Below are 17,727 nucleotides of genomic sequence, written 5' to 3' on the forward strand. Positions count from 1 at the left end.
ACATTTAAAATAGGAAAAAAATTCTAGATATCACACGCATTTAATGAATTTGTGATATATGTCACAAAACATATCACTAACAGTCATATATAGCTTATTTAGCCTTGTTTTGATACCATGTAAAATATTTAGGGTTTATAAGAATGTGTCAAACCCTAGATCTGATGTGATGTTACCCCATTATGTAAATTACCATATATGGGTTCCCCATATTTCCCCAGATCTGACATTTTTTTCATCACTTTTAGGAACTATTAATATTGGTTTTTTTTGTATTTTTTTTCAGATTCCGTGGAAATTTAAATTCGATTTTGATATGTTCTAAATATAGCTTCAAGCATTTCTCATCATATGTCAAATTCTAAAACTGCGGAAGAGGCGACAGTAATTTCTGAGGTTTTACAGATGATTTAATACAAAAGTGAGGAGTTCTACTAAAAGTGACAACTTATGGTTAAAAATTATGAAGTGAATCATCCAAGAAAAAAATAGCAACGAATAAACAAACATTATTTTGAGATTCTAGACAGAATGTCAAATATATAAGGCAAGAAGTAAATGCTCAGTTTTATAACATTTAATTTCTATGTTCAGTTGAGATTCTCTTGTATTATTTTAGTAAATTCTTGCTAATACTTAAAACTATCACACACTTTTTCTACCTTTGAAATAAAAGAAAGGTTTACAAGGTCAAAATCCAATCAAAACAGAATATAAACAGTAGTATTCTTTTTACCCCTCTATGTTTCATAAGCCCAAAAAGAAAGGACCTACCTCAAACTCAAAAGATTTTTACAACACTATATATCATTTGACTACCGTTGATTCAAACGTTTGTGATAAGAAAGAATTTGAAAATCACTCCTTTGATTCAACAGATGTTAGCACCGATTTAGATTCTATTATTAAAATAGACAAATTAAAACCAGAAACATTTTTAAATTCAGATGATCTTGAAAAAGTAACTCAATCCAATTATTATCCCCAAAAGAGATTATTTCGTTGGTTATGTTCTAAAAACTCATCAATTGTACCACAAACAATTGAAGAAAGGAAAGTTTTCCCCTTTTATAAGGCAAATATCCTATCAAAATGCTTCATTTGGTGGGTCTGGCCAATAATGAAAACTGGATAAAAGAGAACTATTCAACCTAATGATTTATTTATCACTCACGATAGGATGTCCGTGGAAACGTTATATAATTCATTTGAAACTCAGTTACAATATTATCTTGAACAATCTAGAGAAGATTATAAAAACTTGAACCCCAATGCGTCGAGAGACGAAATTTTAAGGAAATCCCAATTGAAACGGTTTACCCTTTTAAAAATATTAATTAAAACTTTTAAATATCAATATTCCCTAGCTATATTGTTCATTATCTTAGCAAATTGTTCTCTTTCAATTAACCCTCTTTTAATGAAAAGATTAACAAATTTTGTGGAAAAGAGAGGTTATGATAACTCAATCCCTATCAATGCAGGAATTGGGTATGTATTTGGATGTGTGTTATTATTATTATGGTTTGGGATTTTTAATAATCAAGCTTATTATTTTGCTTAAGTGACAGGAATTCAAACTAAATCTGTCTTATTGAAGGCTTTAGTTATGAAGACAGTGAAATTATCACCAAAGAGTCATCATGATTTCCCTAATAGTAAAATCAATACTTTTGCAACAGTAGATTTTAATAGAATCGAATTCTCTATTTCATTTTTACATTTCATTTTTACATTTCATTTTCAGTTTCCCAGCTATATTTACAATTTCGATTGTTCTTTTAATAATTAATGTTGGACCAATATCATTGGCTGGCATTGGTTTATATTTCATAATTATGGTTACTTTATTATTTTTATTTGTTTTAGTTAGCAAATTGCTGCAAACGTATTCACTGATAAAAAGAGTCTCTTATATTAGAGAATTATTAAATAATATGAAAATTATTAAATTTTATTCATGGGAAACTCCATATGAAAAAAATATCAAATATGTAAGAAAAAAGGAAACAGAAAAGATTATAAAAATGGAATTGATTAAGAGCTGTATATTTTCCATTTCTGGATCTTCCCCAAAATTTTGTTCATTATTGACATTTTTATCATTATACAAAATTAATAATGGCTGGAAAAATGCGGGTAGTATGTTTTCATCTGTTTCATTATTCGAAGTATTGGGTTTATCAGGTATTCTTATTCCAATGTGTATTGGAGTTGGAATTGATATGATTATTTGTTTGGATCGTTTTCAACAATTTTTAGAAGCAGATGAAAATCATAACGATTTTTTACTTGAAACCATGCCTTCTAATACTTTTGATACTAGGCTTTCAATTAAGTTTAACAATGCTTCTTTTGAATGGGAAACTTTTGAAGATGATATAATAAAAGATGAAAATAATATAAATCAAATACTAGAAAATAAAACTAATAACTGTCACTTTAATGGTTTCAATAATTTAAATTTTTCCATAAANGGTGAATTTATTATCATAACTGGACCAATTGGTACAGGTAAAACTTCATTGCTATACGCTATGTCAGGGTTAATGAAGAAATTAGAAGGTACCATCGAAATCGATGGTAATTTACAATTATGTGGATACCCTTGGGTTCAAAATACAACCGTTCGTGATAATATTATTTTTGGTTCAAAATATGAAAAAGAAAAATTTGACCATGTCATTAGGATTTGTGCCTTAACTGAGGATTTAGAAAACTTTTCTGGAAAAGATTTAACAGAAATTGGTGAACTTGGTATAACATTATCAGGTGGTCAGAAGGCTCGTATTAACCTTGCAAGGGCAATATATAAGACAAGCGACATATATTTATTTGATGATATCCTAAGTGCTGTGGACTCCCGTGTTGGGAATTTCATTATGGAAAATTGCTTACTTGGTGCATTGAGTGGTAAGACATNNNGAATTTTAGCCACCCACCAATTATCCTTAATTAAAAAAGCTGATCGAATTGTTGTACTAGGTAATGATAACTCATTTGAAATTGGCCCTTACAAAGAGTTGATTCAATCAAATAAAACGTTTATTAACTTAATAGAATATTCCTCCCAAATGGAACTTGAAAAAATTAAAAAAACGAAAGGTAGTATTGTTGAACAAGAAAAGTATAAAGGATCCAGAATTAGTGAATCGATATTAGATACCGATGCTGATACTTTAAGAAAAAAGGGTAAGAATTCAGTAACTGAAGAAAGAGCTTACAATAATATTACATGGAATATTTATAAAGCATATATTAGATCGGGAACTGGAAGTTATTGGTTTTTGATTATTCCATTATATATGTTTTTTGTCGTTGCAACTACTTTTTGTGATTTATTTTCTTCCATTTGGCTATCTTTTTGGCCTGAGAATAAATTTAATAGCAGATCTGCTAGCTTTTATGAAGGCCTTTATTCTTTATTCATAGTACTTTTTTTCATCTTTTTAGTTTGCCAATTTTGTGTGTGTTTTTTTGTTGGTTTAAACTCTTCCAAGAAGTTAAATTTAAGAGCAGTTCACAAAGTTTTACATACACCAATGTCATTTATTGAAAGTACTCCAATTGGACGTATCATGAACCGGTTTACAAAAGATACAGATAATTTAGATGGACAAATTTTAGATAACGTCAGACTTACTTTTTATCATATGTCTACAATGTTTGGGATCTGTATAATGTGCATTGTTTATTTGCCCTGGTTTGCAATTGTTATTCCATTCTTAATATTTACAATAGTTTTTATTTTTAATTTTTACCAGGGCAGTTCAAGAGAGATTAGAAGATTAGAAGCAGTCCGACGTTCATTTATATTTAATAATATTAACGACGTTCTGGGTGGTTTAGATATCATAAAAGCTTATCAAGTTCAGAACCGATTTATATTTAAATCAGATTATCTAATAAACAAAACGAACGAAGCTAGTTATTTATATACTGGTGTTCAACTTTGGAACAATATTTTGGTAAGTATTATTGGTGTATTATTTGCCTTGATTATATCATTGCTTTGTGTTACAAAACAATTTAAAATATCAGGTTCAAGCACAGGTGTTCTATTGACATACGTATTACAAATACCTAACATTTTAAATTACTTATTAGATACACTTAAAAAAGCAGAAAATGACATGAATAGTGTCGAGAGATTAGTTACCTATGCTACAAATTTGCCACAAGAACGCACTTCTTCCAAGCCTGAAACTTCCCCTGGACATATTTGGCCTGAAAATGGTAAAATACAATTCAAAGACGCAAATTTTAGATATAAAGAAGGGCTACCATTAATTTTAAAGAATTTTAATATGTTAGTTCAATCCGGGGAAAAGATTGGTATATGTGGTAGAACAGGGGCAGGTAAATCAACAATTATGAATTGTTTGTTTCGTTTGGATGAATTAACTGATGGCGCAATATATATCGATGATATTGATATTTCTACCTTAGGTTTACATGACTTGAGAAAAAATTTATCAATTATCCCACAAGATCCTATTTTATTTGAAGGTACAATCAGAAAAAATTTAGATCCATTTAGTTATTTTGATGATGCTACTTTGTGGGAAGCAATGATTTTAAGTGGGTTCATCGATCGAGATACTTTCGGACACTTTAGTGAGAAGCCAGTGAACAATAAAGAATTAACAAAATTTCATTTAACTGCACATGTTGAAGAGGATGGCACTAATTACTCGTTAGGTGAAAAACAACTCTTAGCTTTTACTAGAGCTATTATTCATCATTCGAAGGTTGTTGTTTTGGATGAAGCTTCATCATCTGTAGACTATGAAACCGATGCAAAAATTCAAACTTTAATATCAAAACAATTTTCACACAATACTATTTTATGTATTGCGCATAGACTCAATACTATTTTAAAGTATGACCGTATTTTAGTTTTAGATCATGGTAATATAATTGGCTTTGAAAACCCCAGAGTTTTATTTGAAAACAATGAATTATTTAGACAAATGTGTTTCCAAGCTAATATTGAAGAAGCTGATTTTAACTAATTAAAATTTTTTTATTCTTATATAAATTTTTTACAACAATTCATGATTTAGAATGTTTAGCGAAGGACAAATTTATCAAATTTTGGTATATTATGTTGACTTTCGTCATCATTGCTCACCTATCAAAGTTAGACCAGATATCTCGTTAAATCCTAAGGTATTCTTGTATACCATGTAAAGTAAGTGTTCCATTTGTTAATAATCTGTGTATAAATCCATCCTAATATACCTCTCTAATCAATACTGTACAACCTGACTTTACTTAAGTCATTACATTATACGTGACAAATTTTAGTAAATATCAGGAAAGTAAGGTTTAGGTACCAGAATCAAATATCTGTTTTTCAGTATATGACTTATAGTAAATATTGCAGAAGTTTTTATCGTCCTACATTTTTGTTTTTAGAATTATTTAATTTATGAATCACTTCTTCACTAAATATTATTTGATTTTCTCAATCTCTATTATTGTATATTTACAGCTCTGCCATAAATTGTTATAATGAGCAATATTGGAGCCTCTTATAGTATCCTAACGTCCAAGTAATTTGTTTTGTTTAAATGTGGGATAAAATTATGTTCCTTAATACGAATAGAAGTTAACATAATTTTGAACTAAAGAAAATTTACATAGAGAGAGGAAAATTATAATCTATACTGTATAATCAAGGAATTGAATGACTTATTAAATTTAATTAGATATTTTAATGAATATTGATGATGGCACTATATAGATTAACCGGGAAATTCGGTTAAAATATTTTATGCCTACTGAGAAAATTCATCCATGCAAAAGGATAACGTCTGTTTAAAAAAGAAATTATGAAGTACTAACAAAACACTATATTTTAGCTTTAATTTTGTTAGAAATATACTTTGCCCTTCAAAACTGCCAACAAGTCTCAATATCAGTCAGCTTTCTGTTGCCGAGGAATATAACAATTAATCTCTATCATGATTATTTCGGTAGTTGAGATGAAACTTCGACTGCACAATCTGAAATACTTGTTACCATAGCATTATTCTTAGACTCAACAAACTACGCTGGGGTTAGTATAGCTATCACTGTCGTTTATAAAATTCTAACATCTTTTATTCTCTTCCATTCTAATTCCAGTTGATGGGCATTGCTGTTAGTATTGGAAATGTATGAACTTTTAGAACTATTTAATTATAGAATAACTAAGCAAGGTACAATATATAAAATTTTTAGATTAGGAAAAATAAATGTTGTTGTCTATGGAGTCAAGGTTATTTCCAACAAAAGATTCGTAGTAGTAAAATTAATTACATTTACTAGTAAATCTCAGAAAATCACATAAATATCAAAATCATATTGTTTTTAGGATGTAAAATAATAAGCAACCATGTGGTGTTTATCTTTACCTAATATTAAATAGAAGAAATGGTGTCTAGGCTACAAACTTATTATACGAAGCTGCTGATTAAAGAAAAGTATTCCACAGTGCTTATGGAGGTTCATCATTGTTCACAAAAGAGTACGTAAGAACAAACACTTAAAAGATCTTTGGCTATTTTTATTCCCCTTAATTTACAAGTTTATGCTTTTAAGACAGGAAATTACAAAGATTGGAATGATTTTATTAAGAGCATTATTATAATAAATATGCATATATAGACATTAACATGATAAACTTTGGTTGTTTCTATTAAACAACACATACTAGTGACCTTCGTTTTTATGACTTGAGAAAAACAATCATATAGTTCAAAAACAAGGTAATTTCTATCTAGTCGTGCCATGGTTCAATGTTAGTAGTATACTATATTGTTCTTAGTACAAATACTCTCAACTGAAAGACACGAACTGAGAAAATTAGTTGAAAACCCCTGGTAAAAAATGCAAACCGAGAAAATCAGTTGGATTTTAAGCGAGAAAATCAGTTCAGAAAACCATTTGAACTGATATAAATTAATACGAATATAAAGACCATCATCACCCTCATCCATTCGATTAGAACTTATGATCCCCTGGTAGTTCCTAAATTTCTCCATTGCTGAGTACAACTTATCTGCCTCTAGTGTCCATGGATGTCATGAAAAAGCAAATCTTCCAAAAATTGTATTTCTAGGTAAGAACCACTTTTTGCTGCTGATCTAAAAGACTTATTAAGATTATAAATTCAGATTCGATCTCCTCGACTCTGTTTAAATAGCTTAAACATATTTTGAATCATTTTCAAGAGAGTCAAAAAATATTTTTACTTTCTCACAGGACAAAAGTTAGGCTTTGGCTCTGGGCCTGGTAACAAATTCCATTACCTGTTTCGGTATTTCTCAGAGAAAAGTTGATTTTAAACACTTTTCTTAACTATGTGGTTCACGGGTGTATAATATGCAAATTATACCATATAGCTTCAAATATTTCACACACCATTAGCATTAATCTGCGTAAAGAGTACTTGTAAGGCATTTACAGTCCATATAGCAAATTTTAGAAGGTGGTATAAGCTATCACTATATGTCAAGCCAAAGAGTAGAATTAATTAGACGGGCAGCAACCATCAACTGATAGTCTATTCTTCTAAAATTGCTTTGGTAGAAAGATGCAACTTTTTGCTACAGTTAAAGTTTAATTATGGAGTTTAGATGTTATAGCTTGATACCCTATATTTTCTGAAGAATAATTAATTATTATAGTAATATTTTCTAATAATAAGTGACGAGCCAAGATTTGTTGTCAGAAGAATTGGCATTAAAAGATATATACATACATTAAATATATAATATCTCATTGAAAAATGATATTATTTATTAAAGATAAATTCGTCATTTTCAACTTCAAGTGATTAAACCCAAAAGTAAAATTTATTAGGCAAAATAATTGATACAATAAAAAAAGTGCCCTAATTTTAATTTTTCAATGATTGAAAGTAGAATGCCCAAATTCTAGAAATTTGTCCCTAAAATATTAAAGATAATTTTTTTCTTACTATTTTAATTATATATATAATTGTAAACCTATCTGATTTTGGAAAATTATAAAAAACTAAAAGAACTATGTTATAAATGAAGAAAGATATCAAGAACCCTTTTACCATAAATCAATTCTCTGATATATTTATAAAACTAGGCTTATCTTTGGATACTTATGTGATTGATATACTACAAAATAGAATTGAATTAAACATAAAGCCTCAAGTTTTTTCTGTTGAAGTATTTTTACTACTAGTACATTATTGTACAAATGGGCCAGTAGGGTTGAGTCGAAGGACATATTATAATGGATTAGGAAGAGTATATGTAGGAGATTTATGTGGTCCTTCAAGAAAAGAATGGGAAGTTGCTTTAGAATTCGTTAAAAAATTTTTAATGAAAAATTATTCCACACTAATGGTAGGAATTATCATGGTTCAACAATGTGGTGAATTATATCCAAATAATGAATTTAGAGCTAAAAAAAAAGGCAAGTTATACCCAAGAAGGCTAAATATAAAAGAATTATTGATAGTGTTCCTCGATCATTATAAGAAGAACTCAATACTATTGTGAAATATATAATTTAAATAAGAGATTATACAGTTACTGACGATTTTCTAAACCTTTAATAATAATTTATATTTTGAACATGCATACATATAATATATATACATAGTCAGGTATATTTATCTGATGTTATTATATTACTAAAATGATATAATGTATAAACTTTACTTGAGATTTGGAAGACAATTTATTAGCGCAGTATTTAATTTTAAATATTTTGGAAAATGTATTTGCTGAGTAAAATTCTCCTGTAGTGTCAGTATTATCTTTTTTGAGCTATGATGCATTGTTAACGTGTTGTGCTAAAATTGCAATATATGAAGTGATAAAATTGGTTAAAACGAAAGATCAAAACGTGAACCGAAAAAAATTGTTTGGAAAATGTATATGTATTTATATAAATATAGATATTTGTGAGCCTTTTAATTATATTATTCTGCAAGATTTTGTTTCTTTGGTTAATTATTTTTTTTGGTTAAAAGTTCTTTGTTATTTTAAAGATAAATACATGCATAATAGAGTTTAGATTTGCTGGAATATGATTATATCATTTTCTATTAAGTGGTAAAAGACTTTTATCACGTGACTTATTATTTAAAATGTGTTTTTCTGTTTATATCGAAAAGCACTATTTAAGAAATATATTCATTTTAGTTATAGTATTTACTATAAATTTCAAAAAAAAGTAATCGTCTTTACATCTTAAACACTGTATAACAATGTCTAGCTGTCTTGAATCCCAGTAAGATTCTCTATTCATAAAGAGGTTGGGGGGGGGGGGGGGGGAGCGAAGAGGGGATACTTTAACCATCAAACTTTAGTGAATAGAACATACAGATGCTGAATCATAAAAGTTTCTTTCACGTAATTTATATATGCAAGAAGAGTGCAGTTAAGAATGTTGAAAATTACGTTGGATAAAAGAATTAGAGAATTCTTAATGAATGGGATAAACTATAAAATGAACATAAATTGGAATATATAGACTAGCAAATAAATGGTGAAGAGGTGATTATAATTTTGCCTTTAGATCATTCAATCTTTGTTTGGCTTCATTAAAGACTTGAGTCAAACAAGTTGCGAGATGGTCTGGGTTAATACCACTCTTTGCCAACTTTGTAGAGATGTTTATATGGAACCAATCATTATTAATCATATAGGCAAGACCCAACCCGTTATCATTAACTGGAGCCCAACCATAACCATCTAGGAATTCTGAAGATAATTGAGACGTAGAGATGTACCATGTCTTTGAGAATTTGAATAATGGGTCATTAAAGAGAGCATGAGGTTTTTCATCGGGGGGAATCAAATTTTGTAATCCCAAGAAATGACGATCAATAGCCATACCTGAGGCAGCTATTTTAGAGTATGCAGAATGAGTTTTGATAGCAGATTGTAAATGTGAGAGTTGTGTAGCCACTGGGATTTGTGGATTATTCCAATCACGACAAAGTAAGGCGTTTTGCACAGATACTGAACGTGTGGCTTCTGTACGGCCTAAATCGAAACGACGTGTTGATGCAGCTTCATAGGTGGGGAATTGACGATGTAAGAGACGATAGATGGCTAATTGGATCATTTGTTGTAGGAATGAATCTGGAGAGAACCCCCACTTCTTGACACTAGATTTACCAAACCCATGGTATTGCCAAACATTAAATTTCAATTCTGAACAATTTACGGCATATTCAGTATGGGCTTGTTGAATTAAAGAAGTGAGTTCTGGAGTTTGTAAGAAGGGCAAAGGTAGTGGAGAATCGAGTGAAGTGTCTTGAGTGGTGAATACTGTATTTTTATATTGTGTAGCGTCTAATGAACGTAATTTTCTTTGCAAGTATTCGTTAATAAATAAAGTTGGAGTACCGTCCATTCTTGAATGTTCATTTATACAACCCGAAGCTCCGTTACCTGTGATGATGAATTGTAAAGGTTTTTGATATAATCTGTTAGTGGCATCTCCATTTGCCAACCAAACTTGTTTGGATTTTTCGTGAGTGGTTATTGGATGAGAATCCAAATCTAGACAAATTACAAATGCAGATTTGATGATAGAATCAAGAGATGATGCACTTTCTGGGTCTTGAGAAAGTAAAGTAAATGCTCTACGGGATTTGTCACGAGTTGTGGCAGAGAGTTTACCGATTAGTGGTGAATTTGCAGTTCCTCTGACAATAGCGTATAATTGTTGCCAAATTACGTTAGGGTGGAAACGTTGCCCAGATTCATCATGAGTGTTGAGCTTGTAGAACCCCCCACGGAATGCTATAATGATATGATGACCTTGAGGATCATGCAAATCAAGAGCTGCTGTGGAATCAGCATTAGGGTCAGTAGGATGAGGTACACGACAAGTGTTGAACATGTGACGGAAACCATCCATGCAAAATGGTGTACCATCACGAGCCCGTTCTGTAGGTAATTTCCCATCACGAAGAGTTTCACGGAACCCAGAAATGATATCGATAAACGCAGTGGCAAGTAACAATGGGTCCTGTTTTAGTGCATTGTGTGAATTGGGCAAAGCAGCATGAGTGTAGAAGTACGAAACATAAGGAGCAAGCGGTTCAACATCACGCAAATAAGCATTGTTATCCCACCATTCAGAAAGCCAATTACGACACGATGCAGCACGAGCTTCGAGACGCTTTTGTAGTAAAGGACCTTGAGTAGAGGCAAAATCTTCAACGAGTTTGCGTTGTTGGGAGAGTGCCGAAGGAGTAGCATAAGGTGCAATGGTTTGTAAATACAATTGAAGAGTATGCTCTAAGGGAGGCACTGGTAAAGGTGCCGGTTTGCGTTGGAGGTCATGTGACTGCACCTCAGCAGCGTCAGGCGATTTAGGGTTGGCAGAGGCGGAAGAATAGGGCATGCGCGAGGGTTTAGGGAGGCGAGCTAGGGTTGGGCGAGTCAGACGGATCATGGATGGCTTGAATAGAGTAGGAAAAGGGGACTGTCAATTTATCAATTATTGAGTTTGGCTATATAGGCCATATATACTAGTATGTTTGGCGAATTGCATCACGCGCCGTGGCCGGTCGGGCGGAAGGGAAAAGAAAAAAATGCGGGGGTCCTGCGTTACCTTCTAGGGAAAATATTCCGGGTGATGTTGCGAAACGGATAAACGTCGATCAGGGGAAGGATCGGCCAGTAAGAAAGTTGTCTAATGTATATATAATTGTATATTACTTATAGCGGAAGTTTATTTTGACAGTTAGAAGGTGCAAGGTTGGGATTTTAAGTTTTATAAAAGTTTATGTAAAAGTGTTTTATTGTATTGTTGAAGCGTGAAGTAATGCATGAAAGATACAGTGATGGGGGGGGGGGGTCGAGAATTCTCATCAGTTTGCATCAGGATTGATTCTATACTGACAGAATATGTGATTCTATCGTCCTTATTCGACACCTACTTCAATTTTCATACGCTTTTGTATAATGGCAAGAAACTCCTTCCTCTGAACATCTTCCTTCTGGATCTACTTGTAATCGATACCACATACACAGGCTTGAATATCAAGGTTATAGTTACTCGTTACTGTTTCAGCAGTTGGGTTGGATTCAAAATTTTCTGTAGCTAAGCAATGAGATAATGTCGTAGATTTTGCTACAGTTAATGATAATACTTGCTATAAATCTGTATATGTTACCCAGGTTTTAGTTAGAACCAAAAAGAAAGACGGATCACGTAGATTATACGTAGATTATAGAGGACTTAATGCTATTACTATAAAAAATAAATTTTCATTACCGCGAATCGAAAATTTGTTGGATGAGCTACACGGTGCTACCACCGTCTCTATTATGGACTTAGTTCTCGGCTATTTCCAAGTGGAAGTCGAGAAGAGCGATAGGTTTAAAACTGCTTTTATTACCCAAGACGCTCAGTACGACTGGAATGTAATGCCATTCAGACTAACCAATGCACCCTCTACTTTTCAAGTGTTGATGAATGAGACCCTTAAGGACTACATTGGCAAATTTGTTATCGTCTATTTGGATGATATCGTGATCTATTCCAAGAATGCTACAGAGTATAAGAAACACCTGCATCTAGTTATGGACAGATTGAGAAATCAAGGTTTATATGCAAAGAAGAAGAAGAAATATCATTTCTTCGTCGACCGAATTAATTTCTTGGACCATACAATAGATCGTAATGGTATTCACATGGATGATGAAAGGATTAGTGCTATCACTAACTAACCATCCCCAAAGAAACCAAAGGATGCATTAAGCTTTATTAGTACTGCCGGTTATTATCGACGGTTCATTAAAGGGTTTTCAAAAATTGCAAAACCCATATTCGACTATGCAAATAGTAAGACGTTTCAACTAGTTCGAAAATGCTTTTAAAAACCTTAAAGTCCTGCACTTACCTCAGCACCTGTCCTATTGCCATTCGATAACGAAAATAACGTCCTCGTAACGACAGACGCTTCAGACTTCGCTTGTTGGTGCCACCTTAGAACTGTTAGACGAAGCAGGACGGAGATTAGGAGTTTTAGCCTATATCAGTCACAAACTAAATGATGTAGAGACTAGATGGCCCATTACCGAGAAAGAAGGATATGCAATTCAACTGGCTCTGAATAAATGGCGTCACTACTTAATGGGTAAGAAATTTATCTTACACACAGATCATCAAGCTTTAACATATCTTAAAACCAAGAAGGAAAAACTTCACCTAAAAAAAAATTGCAAGGTGGTTTAGATATCTTAGCGAATTTGATTTCGAAGTGGTCCATATTAAGGGAGAGAAAAATAGAGCCGATGGATTATCCAGAAGGCCTGACTTGGCAATTATTAATCTCAACCCCCTTTATTCAATTACAATGGAACCCAACGACTCCTATAACCGGATAGATTCATCCGAGACCCTCGAAGGAGGAGAAGCAACCGTTGCCTTAGAACCTAACCCTGTTAGATACCTGGGAAAAGAACCAGAGACCCTTATAAGAGGAGAAATTATGGCCGATAAAGAATAATTCCTAGCCTTAGTAAAGAAAGCTTATGAGAAGGACGAAGAATTTGGAAAAATATACAAATGTTTAACAGGCACCATTCCAATTCCTCCTGAATTAAGAAGTAAGGTCCTAAAGTTCAAAGTGATTGACGAATTGCTCTACTATGGGTTTACCCCTTCACAGATTAACGAACTGTGCATTCCAAACAATGAAGCGAGATCTAAGATTTTAGACATCGCACATGATGCGAACCCTTCAGCACATTGTGATGCCACACGTATGCTAGTCAGCATATCCTCCTTCTACCACTGGAAGTCCATGAGAAAGACGCTAAATAAGTACGTCGCATCGTGCTATTTGTGTCAAAAATCCAAGTCAAGAACTAAGAACCAGTTTGGTATTTATATGCCCCTTGAGATTCCAGATGGAAGATGGAGAGAAATTAACATGGATTTTATCACAGGTTTTGAACCAGACCAAACTACACAAAACGACTCTATCCTCGTCGTAATCGATTGATTTTCCAAAATGGTTCACTTTATCCCCACCAAGAAAACACTAGAAGCAGACGCTCTATGTTCCTTATTAATGAATCAAATCTTCAGATTACATGGTGCTTCTGTAAGTATTGTCTCAGATAGAGATAAATTGTTCACGTCAAACGTATGGGATTCGTTTTCTCAACAATTGGGAATTAAACTACGAATGTCTACGGCGGCTAACCCGGAAACGGATGGCCAAGTGGAAAAAGACTTAATCGTACATTGGCAGAAAGAATTAGAACTTTATGCGACGAAAATGTAGGGGATTGAGAAAAACTACTTGCCCATTAGAATTCGGTTATAATAACACTTACTAATCTTCAATAGGTAAGCAAAGGTAGCCTATACATTTCCATCCAAGATACGTTGGAATGTTAACCCCACTAGAAGCCTCACGATTAAATTCAAACGCTCGAGTACCTCGTTTTTCTAAGGTGGAAATCCTGCAGAGAAACTTGAAGTAATCCAAAAATGGTATATGAGCAGATCTACCGGCAACTTGTCCAAGAGCAGGACAGTATAGCCGAGAGAGCTAATCGAAAGCTCACAAAATCACCCTTTAAGGTCGGAGACAAGTTCTTAATTCCCAATTCAGTGATCTTGAAACCATCTAAAGGAGATAAGTTCCAATTTTATTATAGTACGGACCAGTCGTACTCAAAACTCGTATAAAGTCGCTTTAGAATCTAATAAATTTCCTGTTTATCACGTCCGTAATATGAAACTATTTTACTAAAGAGAAAATGACTACGGGAGAATACCAAATCTCCTCATGCTCCTGGAAAGACTGTGAACCTTTGTTCAGGACAGGTGTGCTCATGAAAGATATTGAAAAAACCCTTCCTAAAGAAAGAATAGAATACTTGAAGAAGCATAGAAGTAGAAAAGAAGAATTAAAAACTAATTATATTAATAAGCAAAAATATAGAATTAGAATGGGGGGGGGGGGGAAGGAAGAGCACCATAACCACCAAGATCAACTCATCAAAAAAAAGGCAGTCGTACAAAAGGATCAGACATTGAAATTCCAAGGAACCTGACCCACCTTCTTTTGCAAACTCGAGTAATGAGGCAGAGCTTACGCGAATGCAATTGTAGAGATAAAACTTAATTGTACTCTGTAATCAGCGGCTAACCTCACGGTTGACCAATGGTTCCTGATCGAGGAATAAAAAGTAAAAACGAATTCTTTTGGTATTTAGTTTGTATATCCTGTTATTCTGTACTTTTCTTATTGATGATAACTTTCTTCTCTCTATTTTCTCATTCTTTTCACCTAACTTTATTCACATCTTTTTATTCATCGAAAATATATACGAAATTGTAGGGTTTACTACAGCAGATATTAGGTTCAGCGGGTATAAACTGTTACCCGGAGTGTCACTTATTAGGATGTAATGATCAATAACTTCTTATTGATCTGGTATATAAATATTGATCTATATACTTCACTAGTTAATCACTTGTTTGTTGTTCCTCTTGAACATCAAGAAGATCCTTCGTCGACCTATAACCGCCTCTTATATACCTTTACCCATTGGTAGCCCAACCAATACATCCCGAACTGTTTAGCTCCCAGTTCTCTCCATTACATATGATAAGTAGACACCTAGACTATTGCCCCTTGTCATCTTTTAATAACGACACGTAGTGCCAGATATTTGCAATAATTTCCATTATTAATATGTGGCGCAATGATTTTTGAAGTCAGTTGACGACTTTCTATTCAGATGAGATGAGATCTACAAGAATATATAAACACGAAGATGAAAAGTTTTCACTATGACCAGAGAAAAGAAAGAAACAAAAAGGTATCAACAAAGAGTGGTCTGGAAATCTGGAAACTAATATTATTATATATTATTTATGTAGATACATTATATACCAATCAAATTATATAGACCTTTAAGTTAAAGACTTCATTGTTGTTATCACTCAGGAATTAGTACAAGTTACATCTGTAACCACTAGTTACAGTGTGTCTCAGCGAGACAAAAAGGGGCGAGCTGGGAATTGAACCCAGGGCCTCTCACATATTTGTGTTGTAGAATCCAAAGCGAGAATCATACCACTAGACCACACGCCCTTTTATCACGTGTTATTTGTTGTAGACGAGACCGACTTTAGACTCATCTACAAGTTGCTAACTAGAAATTATACACAACACCGAGCAACTGCCAGTTGCATACCTGTGAATATCTGTTCGATGCACAATCTCTACTAGTTAGCCAGCATTACTCAAACTGTGCACTCCTACCCTTGTAAGTAAGTTTATAAACAGACCAATTAAAGTAAAATGGAAAAGCTAGCGTTGACCTTTGAAAAGTATTTAAAGGCCAGCTTTTTCAGACTTAAGACATAAATTTATAGTTCTTTTATATAGTTATTTAGTTTAAGAAGAACAACAATTATATTCGTAAGTTCGAAGGATTAACTGGTGTTAAGTTAATAAGATTGTTAAGTTAAGTTTTGGTAGTTACTATTTAAGTGTATCGTACTCCTAAGTTGGTTTACAACATTATTGTGGTATCACAGGCAGAATGTAATTCGAAATAGCTTGGTTCTTTTATATATCCAGAATATATAGAACTATAGACAAAGGTTAGACATTAATGGGAATTAGACGAGTGTATATACAAATTGGACTGGCATGATAACATCATGACAACTGGACAACGTGTCTATATACTGTGGACATGTTGTTTCTGAGGTTGGACTTCAGCACATGAGTTACGTGTCTTGGTTGACACGTTAGTACTTGTTGGAATATAACATCATCCCCCTCTTCTTATGAGGATGCTGTTTGTACTAGTTGGTTGAAATTTGCTATAATTGATTTGCGAATCCAATTGGGAACATGTGCAAATTCTTCGGCGGAATACTCAACTGAGATTGTAGGATCGACGTCTGTCATTCGACAGAGATATATCTTTTGTGTTGTATCATACCCATGTAAAGCAACGACTTCGACGGCTCGAGCGATTCTTTCGGTAGAAGTGCGAGGTGGGTCCTTGGGGTAGCGTTTTGGATCATGGAGATAAGGTTTCAAATATTGTACATTAATAACGCGGTGTTTTTTGATGGAAGATGGAAGGTCTAACTCGTAGGCATTGGGATTTATCACTTTAACTATTTTGAAGGGCCTCGGGTAAAGAGGTTGTATTTTGAAGTATTTTCCCCGATTGAAGTAAGCATCATGATGGAGCAGTGCGTAGTTATTTATCTTAAAGGTAACTGGATGGCGATGCGGATTTGTTTGGCTTTGCATCTCTACTTGGGCATCTGCTACAACATTTTTGGGTCCGGGGAGGTATTTTAGCTCGAAATCGTATTATTCCAATTTGTGGAACCACCCTTTAATTCGGTCTGATGGCTCTTCCTTGTTAGCGAGGGCTAAGAGGCTAATGTGATCTGTGCGTAATACGAAGTGACGTCCATGAAGTAGATAGCGAAAGTGTTCAAGAGCTAATTTGATACCGAGTAGCTCTAGTTCTCCTGCAGGGTAATGGTTCTGAGTTTTATCCAGTATTTTCGAAAATATTGGGCTTACCACGAAATAGGCCAGCCATATTACGAGCAAATGTACTGGGTGCATTTACTAGACCAAACGGCATGACTTTATATTCGAATTTTCCTGATGGTGTAACGAAAGCAGTTTTGTATTGATCTTCTTCTTTCATGGGAATTTGGTGGTAACCA

At 33.2% G+C, this 17,727-nt stretch overlaps 3 protein-coding genes and 1 non-coding gene across 4 annotated transcripts; 2 read left to right on the plus strand and 2 right to left on the minus strand.

The window, feature by feature from the left end:
• Positions 1 to 1,838: 1,838 nt before the first annotated feature.
• On the plus strand, positions 1,839 to 5,015 carry TBLA0A06840 (uncharacterized protein; the record flags this gene model as incomplete). Its single annotated transcript, XM_004177947.1, has 1 exon — positions 1,839 to 5,015. The coding sequence occupies one exon, from the start codon at positions 1,839 to 1,841 to the stop codon at positions 5,013 to 5,015; it is 3,177 nt and encodes a 1,058-aa protein (XP_004177995.1).
• Positions 5,016 to 8,045: 3,030 nt separating this feature from the next.
• On the plus strand, positions 8,046 to 8,528 carry TBLA0A06850 (uncharacterized protein; the record flags this gene model as incomplete). The annotated part of the gene is made up of 1 exon (XM_004177948.1): positions 8,046 to 8,528. The coding sequence occupies one exon, from the start codon at positions 8,046 to 8,048 to the stop codon at positions 8,526 to 8,528; it is 483 nt and encodes a 160-aa protein (XP_004177996.1).
• A 1,006-nt stretch (positions 8,529 to 9,534) lies between these two features.
• On the minus strand, positions 9,535 to 11,445 carry CAT2 (carnitine O-acetyltransferase CAT2; the record flags this gene model as incomplete). The annotated part of the gene is made up of 1 exon (XM_004177949.1): positions 9,535 to 11,445. The coding sequence occupies one exon, from the start codon at positions 11,443 to 11,445 to the stop codon at positions 9,535 to 9,537; it is 1,911 nt and encodes a 636-aa protein (XP_004177997.1).
• Positions 11,446 to 16,026: 4,581 nt separating this feature from the next.
• Positions 16,027 to 16,114, minus strand: TBLA0Atrna14P. Its single transcript is given in 2 exon segments — positions 16,027 to 16,063; positions 16,078 to 16,114. It is a non-coding gene; the product is annotated as a tRNA-Pro (tRNA).
• Between the last annotated feature and the right edge of the window lie 1,613 nt (positions 16,115 to 17,727).

This window comes from Henningerozyma blattae, chromosome 1 (genome assembly GCF_000315915.1).
Source record: "Henningerozyma blattae CBS 6284 chromosome 1, complete genome".
Taxonomy (NCBI): domain Eukaryota; kingdom Fungi; phylum Ascomycota; class Saccharomycetes; order Saccharomycetales; family Saccharomycetaceae; genus Henningerozyma; species Henningerozyma blattae.